This window comes from Nanorana parkeri, unplaced genomic scaffold, assembly GCF_000935625.1.
Source record: "Nanorana parkeri isolate BGI_ZX_2015 unplaced genomic scaffold, ASM93562v1 scaffold553, whole genome shotgun sequence".
Taxonomy (NCBI): domain Eukaryota; kingdom Metazoa; phylum Chordata; class Amphibia; order Anura; family Dicroglossidae; genus Nanorana; species Nanorana parkeri.
Window position 1 is genome coordinate 466,408 of NW_017306821.1, and position 11,218 is coordinate 477,625.

Consider the following 11,218-nt stretch of genomic DNA (forward strand, 5'->3'; position numbering starts at 1 on the left):
AGATCAGCATCCCCAAATGACCTGGGGATGCTGATCTGTCATTAAACAATAGCAACTGGGCGGTGCTGGCCGTGACATCACAGCCGGTTCTGCCCAGTTGTTATTCATTGGCCGAGACCTGCTAGAAGACTCTAGCAGGTGGTGGCCAATAGGAAACAGTTGGGCAAAGCTAGCTGTCACTGCTAGCTCCATCCATTTTTAAAAAAAAAATCTTTATTTATTTTTTTACATTTAATATTTATTTACATTTTTTAAAATATTTTCTCAACTTTTTTCTTCTACTTTTTTCACTATTTTCTATTCTGCTCAGTACCACAGAGATACTGAGCAGAATAGCCGAGCCGAATGCTGCTCGCCGGCATTCGGCTATTCACTCACTGCCGTTTGGCCCCTATGCTCAGCCGATCCAGATGTTAGATCGGCTGAGTGGAAGTCCTTCTGCACATGCAGAGCATGTTCAGCTGACCTAAGTGCAGCCGAAGGCAGCCGATGTACGGCTGAAATCAGCCGTACTGAGCCGGAGTGAATAGCCGAATGTAGTTCGGCTCACTTCCCTTTGGCTGGGTTATTCACTTGGCTGCCTACGGCAGCTTTATGAATAACCCCCGGAAAGTGAAGATTTGCTATGAAATTTTGCTATGAAATAGGTAACTTCTAGAAGTGTTAATTGTGGCTAAGTAATACCCTACCCTAGAAATTTATATTTTGTCTTAAATTCCTTCTGGAAAATAGCAGTGCATTTCCTGGTGTGTGAAGGTACCTAAGCACTGCTTTAGCATCAGTTTTGTAACTGTATATCTGCAGTATGAGATCCAAGGCACTGCTGCTTCTGACTGCTATTTTTAGGAGATTTGGAGTGAGATTTGGTGATGTCGCTAATGTGCTGCTCACTTTCTTCATGCTGACTTTTTCTCCATGCAAGATGACCTTCTCCACAAGGAGACATAATGCAGAACAAGACATGGTAAGTTAGTAATGGGAAAAGATCAGCTGCAGGGAGACCACAGGGAATACTGGTAACTTTTAATTTACTCTCTTCCCTAATGTCATCATGAGAAGTGCAATCAAAGGTTACCTATTGTAGTGTTTGACCTGCCAGCATAAATGTTCATCAAACACAACTAATGAAAGGACAGCGCTTCAATTCTGCTTGAGTGCTTACATTATAATGTATTACAGAGAGAATATACAGCCTGCCTTTGCCGAATTCTCCTCTTTCATAAAAGCTAGTCGCCGGCCTACCTGCTATACAGATCAAAGCTTCTGACTTCACTTTGACTTTCTAATCTTCATGCTTGTTCCAGGTCAGCAACTCAAGTATTGAAGCCAAAGAATATCAGGCACCTAGCATGCTCAGATGTATTTTGTAATCTATAAAACAATCTATGGTTTTGAATCCGTGTTATTCTCTAAATGTATGTTTTATGTTTTTAAATCTAAAATTCATATTTTACAAATAAACACAATGCAGGGTACATACAATACACTTCTGTCCAAGAGTTTTCTATAATGAGAGCACTGCAGAAGCTGCTTGACTTCAGACCATCTTTTTCTAATTGAGACTCCATGCAGCGCTTATGAACCAGTGGGGACAGGGGGTCAATATGAGTCACTCCTTTGACTCATTTAGTTATTTATCTGATCCAATCCGCTGTCAGCCTCCTTCTCCTGCACGGTCGCTGGAGGCCCCGCCTCCTCTTCCTCTTGCACGTTCGGGGATGCCATGGCCAGGCCGCATGGCGATCGCCTGGTGATTGTTACGCCACTAGGCCAACACTCTTTTACCATTGGAAATTGTTGCCAGAACTTTCCACTGTTTGGCTAATTATACCAACACTTCAACTCAGACACCCAACTTTTTTTTTTACAAATTTAATTTAAGAAGGCTAAAAAAATGATCTGGAGTCATTTCTTCTGTATACTTGTTCCTATGCTGCATTCTTTATCTCAAAATTGGCTCAACTGATTACAGCATGGGAGGATATAGACTTGCAATGTTATGATTGGTTAATTATTATTGATTGATATTATGGATTGGTAATACTGATAAGCCAAAGTCATTATAGTAGTAAATAGTTCAGTGGTTACTGTGTAGCATATGTCCATGTTAACTCCTGATGCTTCTTCTTTATTGTAAATCACATAACCAAATGCCACATTTTTATGTTTTATTCATAAATACTGTGTCCGCCTTTTCAATTTTTGCACCTCAGTTTTGCTGATCACGTCAAGCCTCTTTCTGTCACATCTTGTCTACAGTGTGCCTGTGCAATGTTGGCATGGCCACTTTTAGTCTCCATCGGGGTGCTTTTAAAGGGGATTAAAAAAACACAAACACAATTGGGAGACAGTTATCACCCCCATAATAGAAAGTTGGTATGAGCAGGCCCTACACAAAGCAAGATTTATTTTCTTGTCTTTGTGTTGGAACTGCTTTGAGCAACCCTGCCCTTTGGAACCCAACAGGACTGGTGTGAACCCCCCATTCATTCCCCCATACTTCATGTGACTGGAACAGGTTAACACTAAACAGCTTCCAGTTTAAAGCCCATCACCAGGCAAACAGAAAACTTACCCTGGCAGTGTGGCTTACCCCCTGCAAGGGTTAAGTGCTTGTTTATGTCTAGGGGACACTATTAAAGCTATTTTACTTACCTGATTCCCGCTCCCACCATCTCCGTCCAGGCGGCTAGACCTGTCCCCACAGCCTCTTCTCCCCTTTGCTGTGGCAGCCTAAGGACCGCTGATGTCATCATGTCATATGCGGGTCCATTGACCTGACATGAGGATGCTGAGGGACAGTCCAACGTCTAGAAAGGAGGAGAAGAAAAGAGCGCTGAAAAAATAAATGAGCACTTAACCCTTGCAGTGCGGGGGTAGCCTCACTGCAAGGATACGTTTATTCTTTGCCCAATGATGGGGTTTTAAAATAATAAATAGAAAAAAGGAACATTTATCTATCCAAACTAAGGTCCCATTCACACTTGTGATTAGGGCTACGCTGCAAATTCCAGCGCCAAGAATTAGTCGGTTATGTGCATGCGAATAGCTGCTGCCCTTCAGCCTATGAAATGCAATGACAAGCTGCAGCTGTTCACGACTATTCAGATGTAATCCACCAGTTACCTTCAGTTAAGGAAGAATGATTTTCCCTGGATGCAGGATTATCATCCTTAAAATGCACGGACAAATCTAAAATACAGGTCTCCAAAGAAGAAAATGTTCCAGAACCTTGTTTTATAAATGATCTTTGTTTTACAAATAAAAGTGTACTACAGAGACAGGATTACTAAACCACAGGTTTTTTCTTTAAGTATAGCAAATAAGCGCAGCGTGGACATCATGTAAAAATAAACTTAGCGCTCCACCTGCTGGATGGAAATGAGAATACAAAAATGTATATTTATGTGTAAAATAAAAATATTGAAAACAAATATTTTATAGTCCTCACCATTAAAGAAAGTTTCTCAACCAGTGTGCTGTGGAACCCTGGGATGCCTTCTGACATCCTCAGGGGTGCCTCAGTATCATGCCTTTCGATGGCAGGCTTCTGATGTGAAAGAAGTGGGCTCTAATGGGAAGAGAGCTCCTGTGTGTGAGAGAGGATACTCTGATGTGAAAAGAGAGAGCTCCTGATGTGAAGGGGGATCTTAATGTAAAGGGGGGCCCCTGATGTAAAGGGGAACTCTGATGTTAAAAGAGGGGCTCTGGTGTTAAGGAGGGCTCTGAAGTGTGTTTTTGCATGGGGTCCTCCCTTAAAATCCCTACCAGACCCCTTTCTGGGATAAGGGTCTGGTATGGATTTTGAAAGGGCCACACATCGTTTTTTCCATTTTAGATTGGGGTGCCTCGGGATTTTGTATGCTTTTAAATGGTGACCTGATTAAAAAAAGTTGAGAAATGCTGGTTTAGGTAGCGATTTCAGTGCAGCAATATGCAGACACTACTAGCAAAATAAGTGCTGGAGCTTTCCCAATGCTCATGAGGGTGGGCAGAGGCTGGGCTAGAGCAGAGCTGCTTTCAGATATAGGTGGGTCCAGGGTGCAGGTCATTGTAATGAGCCCCTGCTACTTTTGTAAAACATTAATTAATTAGTCACAGCCATTTAAAAACATTTTTTGCAACCAATGCGAAGTATTGTTATTTTGTACTATGTTTGTTTTAACTGTTAACGCCAAACAAAACACCACAAGTTATAAATCTGAAAAGTGAATAACTGCTTTATTTACCGCTGTCTGTTTTCTGGTGCTGGATATGCTCAGCACTCCACAAGGTCTCTTGCATGAAATGAAATGTATCATACAATATGTGGCTTCTCCCTAGATAAGTGGCATTCCTGTGTAGGTGACAATTTGGTACGTTGTATTTCAGTGTCAACATCTTTGTTGCTGATATGTGAATGCAACGATTTGTTTGAGTTAACAATAGTGGATTTCTTGCCAGTTTACTACTGTATATGTCTTCTTGATCGTCATTATGAAAATAATATGTCTGACCTTGACATTGGATGTTGGGTCTAGCTGGAGTTTTAAAGTTAGTTTTAGGAGTGATGCTGAGGTTAATTGCAATATCAGGGAACAACTAAAATAATTCAGTGTACTGCTAAGGCTTTACGGTAAACATCACAAACTGTACTAGAGTCGTAAATTGTTAATTACTTAATCTGAGTTCTGTTTAACTCCCCTGCAGATTAAGCACACACAAAGCTCCATAGAGGATCAGTAGAAGTATGTGGGGTGGAGTGTTCTTTGTGAGGTATGTGCTGTGTGGCTTTCTCTCCTAGATCACAAGTCACATTCAAACTTCCAGGACAGGGTTTGGTCTGGTTGGAAAACTTTAACCAGAGCCTCTTATTACTGACAATTTTACAACAGCAAACTTTTTTGTGTGTGAGAGGTAGCAAGTATGGTGTTCCAGCATCACCAACAGATGTGTTCCAGAAACAAAATGAGTGGAATAGACTGTGCAGTTACAGCATGGACACCTCAAAGTTTAATTATGGAGATAAATTCAGTGGTTTGGATCAAGTTTCTATTTAGATTTGGGATTATGTTCATGTTTAGATTTAGTTTTAGGGTGTAGGTTTAGGTTAAAGAGACACTGACACTTTGCCCATTGAGAGCAAAGTGACAGTATGTATGTAAAGCCACCACTCTGATTCACTAACACTTTCCTCTCCTGCAATATCCGACCTTTTCTTCTTCCATTCCAGCTGCCACCAAAGTACCTGTTGTAAGAACATAGAGGAAGCAATTATGTCTTCCCTCCCTATTATATGAAATGATATATATGTGTTAGTGCTGGACCAGTAGGAGTAGAAATTGGTTTTGATATAAATATGACAAAATGTGGGATGTGCTCCTTGAAGAAAGTAACCTGTGATAACAGTAGGTGTGTAGTATATGGAACTGATTATGACCCAAGGCTACTGCCTCTTTGATCGCAATGCTGGATTGCTCAACAGAAGATCTAATCCTGGATATGTGGTTAGGACTCTCACTTGAAGGTTCATTTATTTTGTTTATTTGAATGTAAATGTCAGATACAGCCAACGCATTTTGGGGGAATTAGACTCCCCCTTCCTCAGGGCTTGAGGAACAATAAGTAGTGAGTCTATAAAAAGCTGTACTTTATAGCCTGAATTAGGGCAGGATGAGCGCTGAGCTCCCTCTCTCTGCCACATTCACCCGGCTGTCATCGGGCGGCCGCTCGCTCCTCCAAGGCCACTGCGAGCGGCCCTCTACAGTGCCTGATTGGAGGGCGCGTCTGCCTGATCCAGCCATCCCGGATCGCATAGCGGCGATCTGGGCTGGCTGGATCAGTCAGACGCGGCTCCCCAATCAGTGGCCTCAGAAGAGCGAGCGGCCGCCCGATGACAGAGCCGGGTGATCGTGTCAGAGAGAGGGAGCCACTGAGAAGCGAATTAAGTTTTATTTTATGTTTTTTTCTTAGTTCTTTAATGACATTGTAGTACTTTCAGGTGGAATACAGCTTCATCAGATATCAGCTAGGGAACTACAAATCCCAGCATGCCCTCATTGCCCCTGTACAACAACCAGATATTGCCGTTCCCTGGGTGATATGTGTGTGTGGGGGGGGGGTGTACAGGGACAATGATGGCATGCTTGGACTTGTAGTTCCTTAGCTGATATATATGTGTGGGGGTGGGGGGTACAGTTCTAGTGGATGTTTATATAATATGGGGGGGGGCGAAAAAAATGTTCTGCCCCGGGCGCCCATAACTCTGGTTACGCCACTGCCATCATGTGACAGTATTGGGGCCCTGGGATTGGCTATACTTTTGCACTAGCTTCTAAGGAGGAAGAAGAGGTGGGGGATTGCTAGAGAGCTGATGATCAATAGAGGGAGGAACTGTACGAAGACAATGCTCCTTTTCCTTGAATGGGCAAAGTGAGTGTCTCCTTAAGTGTTAGGTTTAGTGTTAAGTTAGTTTTTCTGGTTATTTGAGCATAAGGGTTAGTAACTTCATTATTATTTGGGTATGATAAACTATTTTTTTTTGTTTTAATAATTATGAGAGGAAATATTACATAGTAAAATCACCAGTGCCAAATCACATACAATTTTTGGTTAGGCCAAAAAATAAGGCAAAAAATGAGTACCAATATGCCCATGATTAAGTACAACCATGCCGATTTGTTCATGGTGGAAAACAATGTACCAACCCTCTGTACAGTGGATGGCAAACTGGGTGTTACACATAATTCCATTTGGACAACTGACATTGACCCCTTCCTTCATAAATATATGGCAGGAAACAACAAGTAACCTTCTAAATAAGCATCATGACTTGAAGCTTATGCATGGTTTTCTCTCTTTGAATCTGACAATAGAACAGTAAATAAACATAAGCATTAACAAAGCAGAGGTTCACTTTAGAGTATACTGTCTATCTTATGTGTTTAGGTCCTTAACAGTCAAAGATTATATGTGCCTGTTATGCAGGTGAACCAGATCGTATTCATTAAGAGAGCAACATATACCAAACTATAAAATAAAAAAAATATGTTGATGTGTTTTAATGCTGGGAATAAAAGGGAAGGTGGAATGGTTGTATAGATATTCAATAAAAGCTGAAATAAAGAAAATATGCAAAAATTCAATTTTGTTTAATGTATGCTCCCATTATTATTTGATAATCTAACAGCCCTCTAGCATGTTAATGTATCCCGTCTTACTGTATCACCTTCCCTCCATATCTACAGACCTGTTATCAGAGGTGCTGGGGTATCACTATTCACCAAGTCTAATCAGCCAGTCCACGGAGCCTTCCAGCAAAGTAAAGCTGTCAGTCAGTTTCTTCTACTGAAATCAAGAAGCACCACCATCCTCTCAAGGCAGTTTTATGCAAATTGGTAAAACTTTAAAAGAAAAGCATAATCGGCATTGTATATATTTAAATGTCAGTTAATGCCATTACCTGCTCTTGATAATGAGGTAGATATTGGAAACTTTAAAAAGTGAAGGTTGTATGTTTCCTAAACAATACAGTAACGGTCAAACTTTTTAATGGTTAGATATGATCCCAATAGATTCAATGAAAAGCCATCTTCAGATATCATAGATATCACTATTCTGCATGGCACAGGAAATGTACCTTGGAACATTAAAAACCTGAAGGTATGATCCCTTTATATCAAATTTTAAGAGTATCTAAACCCAATAACAAATATTTAATACATTGCAGCTTGCCAGTTCCAATGTGGTGGCTTCATTAGTTTGCTTTGTTAGACTTTATTCCTTTATTTTCACCTGGTGTTCTGACTAGTAACACATTTCCTGTCTCAGGGTGGCTCCACTCTATGGAGGAGCAACAGGGCCATCCTTGGACAGCAGCACTATCATCCTGTGGGGTGGGTAGTGTTAGATGCACTAGTAGATTTAGATGGACTTGACCAGAGGAGTAACTAGAAACCCCAGGGCCCCGGTGCAAGAAACCATGAAGGCGCCCCCCCCTCCCCGCCCAATAAAAACATGATTTTGATACCTTTTTTTTTTTTTTCTTTTAAATGAAAAGGTTTTTTTTTTTTTTTTCAGGGCTAGTTCACACCAGCTCTAGTGTGTTCCGGCCGATTTAGTGCTGGAACACACTGGATTGCAACCCGTCCAGCTCACTGCGTTCTGGGGTGTTCCAGCAATGCATTATAATTAGGGATGTACAGATACTTTTTGAGTACCGGTCAGATACTTGGCATTTTCATGAGAACTACCAGGGTTGCAGTGGTTGCAGATTGACTAACAAATGTTTAAAAAAATTAAATTCCTTTTGGGATAAAGGTTTTGCATAAATGAATAAAAGCTAACCATTAAAAGCCCCCTTTTTTAACAGTTGTATAACAGTGTTAAATGGCTTGTCTGAACCTACTATCTGCCAATTTTTCTGGACAGCTTGGCCTGTTAAAGGAAGTTGAAAAATAGCAGACTTGCTGATCGGATCACCAAGTGAAAAGAAAGGAAAAACAGCATAGAAAGAAAACTAAAGCAGCCACCACAGCTAAGAATTGGTAAGCTGCACTATATATTACATTTTTGCTTTTGGGTTTAGATGCACTTACATTACTCCACTTCATGTATTGTAATAGCCAACCATCACTATGACTACACATCAATATAACCACGTGTGTATAAGAAGCTCAAACTAATTTTGAAAACGTGTCCCATCCCATGTTAAATCCCAGGACAATATGCGCTGTGCGTAAGAAACACACACATACAGCCCTTTCATCACTGCCACGGCATCCATCCAAATCCTTGATAACCCTTCTGTGGAAGGATTCAATCAGTGGGCATATCTCCTATAATGAGTGGCCAAGGGTGATGTCATATTTATGAAATGTAAAATTGGTGTTGGCATTAAATGACAAATTAATGTTTATTTAATTGATCCCCCTCTCAGGATTCAAATGCTTCCTGTGTTGTCTGCTGTAATCCAGGCTTTTAGAGCAATAACAACAACATTCAGCTGTTCATTTTAGCAAAAACATTTCATTTGCGTAACAAGAGAAAAGAAAATCATTTGCAAACAGATTTTATTTTCATGCTGTGTACTGCTGTAACGATCACAGTATGATTGTTTTCCCCTCAATGGCATTAAAAAATTTAAACTACTCACATATTGTGGCACCCAACTTTTCAATGTTTAGGCAAAATAAAAATACTTCACAGTCTGTTTACTTAAATGATCTGTTTTTCTACAAATCCCCATAAAGAAAGCTGCATTAATAATGAATAGTACATATAATACAGTGAAAATTTCAACCGGTGTAGTCCACAGCGGCCTCCTACCCCGGCCCATGGAGCTGAGATTGGATGAATACAGAATGTTTCCATGGTAACCATCAATACAAACGTGAAGAGAACAGAAACAACACAGGAACAAGCTTCGATTTCTGAGTCAGATGCTTCCAAGATTTTGTGCTGCTTCCGAACCCAAAGGATTAAGTGGTGCTCTAGAGAATCCATGGATGACACACCACTCATGGATCATTCTGCGATATTGTCTGCACTGCTGGATCAGCATTGTTTGAAGAGCTTTTCCATAGTTCGCCCCCAACTACTGCTCTGAATGACCTCCGGAACTCTTCGTTCTTCCAAGTATAGATGAAGGGGTTAAGAACAAACAATAGACAAAGCAGAAGCCAGCTGCCTACCACAACCCCACTGGGTAAAGGTTGGAATAGGCCATAAAGGACTGACCATGCAAAGGGCTCTGTGGTCAGGGTGAAAACACAGCATACAATTAGCACGTACAGTCCTAGACGTTTGTCCTTACGAGGGCAAGAATAGGGCAAGTTGTGGACCACCTGGAAATTGAGGACACTTACCCGCTTCAGGCTGACCTGCACTTTTCTGAAAATGCGGAAGTAGCAATGGAAAAGGATGATTGTTTGGCTCAGTACTGTGACGGTGGAAAGGATGGCCGTGTAGGAACTGGACACTGGGACCTCCTGACCCCAAAACACATAAAGTCTGAGTTTAGGACAAGGAAAAGTAACTTCATAAGATCTTTGTCCAAAAAGCCAAGGAAGCAAGAACGCAAGGGGCAACACCCAAGCCATGGCAATCATCCACTCCGTGTTCCTCTTCTGATACACAGTGTGGTAAACCGTTGGCAGTTTGGTGATGAGAACAAAGCGGTTCAATGCAATCAGGGAGTGCGATAAGAGAGACACCGTCATCCACAGGAAAAACACCCCTTCCATGAACACCCTGTAAGAGGGATTCTCCAGACGACCAGTGGATATTAATATTGCTTCTTGAGGCATCCAGAAAGCACACACAAGAAGATCTGAAACACAACCATTCACGATGAAGGCATTACTGGTCGTCTTCAGTTTCTTGAAAGAGCAGACCAGATAAATTACCAAAACATTGGCCAAAGTGCCAGAGACTGAGTAGACAGAGTATGCTGTGGCCACCAGGACACGTGTTCCCAAGAGTCCTTCACATTGGCCTGGGGAAGAGGTACTGTTACTCATCCTGTACAGAATGGAAAAGCCATGCCCAGAGCCGATGCACAGAAAAAGAAAGGTAAAAAGGACACCGAGGGAAAGTATACAGTATGTGTGAGAAAGAGCAGTAGAGTGAAGCAAACAGCGAGACGGAGAGAGAATATGAGATTGAGGAGGGTGGGGGTGACATGGCTGTGACAGCTTTCCGTGTTATACTCTCAGCTCACTTTACGTCTTTGTGACATTATACTCTTGGAAAAAAAACCTTTTGTAATGGATTATTCAACAGGTTCCGAGGTAGAGAATGAAGAGCTGATTTCACAGTCAATGTGAAGTGCATATCTCTCTTCTGTATCTTTTACCACAAATGTGCTGAAAAGTGAAAAATGACATTATAGAAGGACAACAAAAATACTTAAGAGCCACCAGTGCATTTTAAGCAAGAAAATAGAAGATCTGCTATAGATAATATATGTTCTATATAGCTGTATATTTTTTCTTCACCATATTCAATGGGAAATGTTGCCTGAGCTAAAGCAGGTTCTCCCTTGTTGTTTTTATTATCATTATTTGTACAGGTTTAAATAATAGTAATAGTAATAAAAGTATTTTCCAAACAGCTGCCTTTTAAGCAGAACTATTGAACACCTGCTGCATTGTGCTGTATATTCTGCCAAGCAATTTATAAATAATGTAGACCTTCACCCAAGAATTTATTTCACTATTATTCTCTTCCTTCCCCCCAG

The 11,218-nt window shown here is 41.1% G+C and overlaps 1 protein-coding gene across 1 annotated transcript; it reads right to left on the reverse strand.

Annotated features, from left to right (window-relative positions):
* Window positions 1-9,110: 9,110 nt before the first annotated feature.
* On the reverse strand, window positions 9,111-10,887 carry GPR88 (G protein-coupled receptor 88). The gene has a single exon (XM_018561966.1). The coding sequence runs from the start codon at window positions 10,497-10,499 to the stop codon at window positions 9,498-9,500; it is 1,002 nt and encodes a 333-aa protein (XP_018417468.1). The 5' UTR covers window positions 10,500-10,887; the 3' UTR covers window positions 9,111-9,497.
* Between the last annotated feature and the right edge of the window lie 331 nt (window positions 10,888-11,218).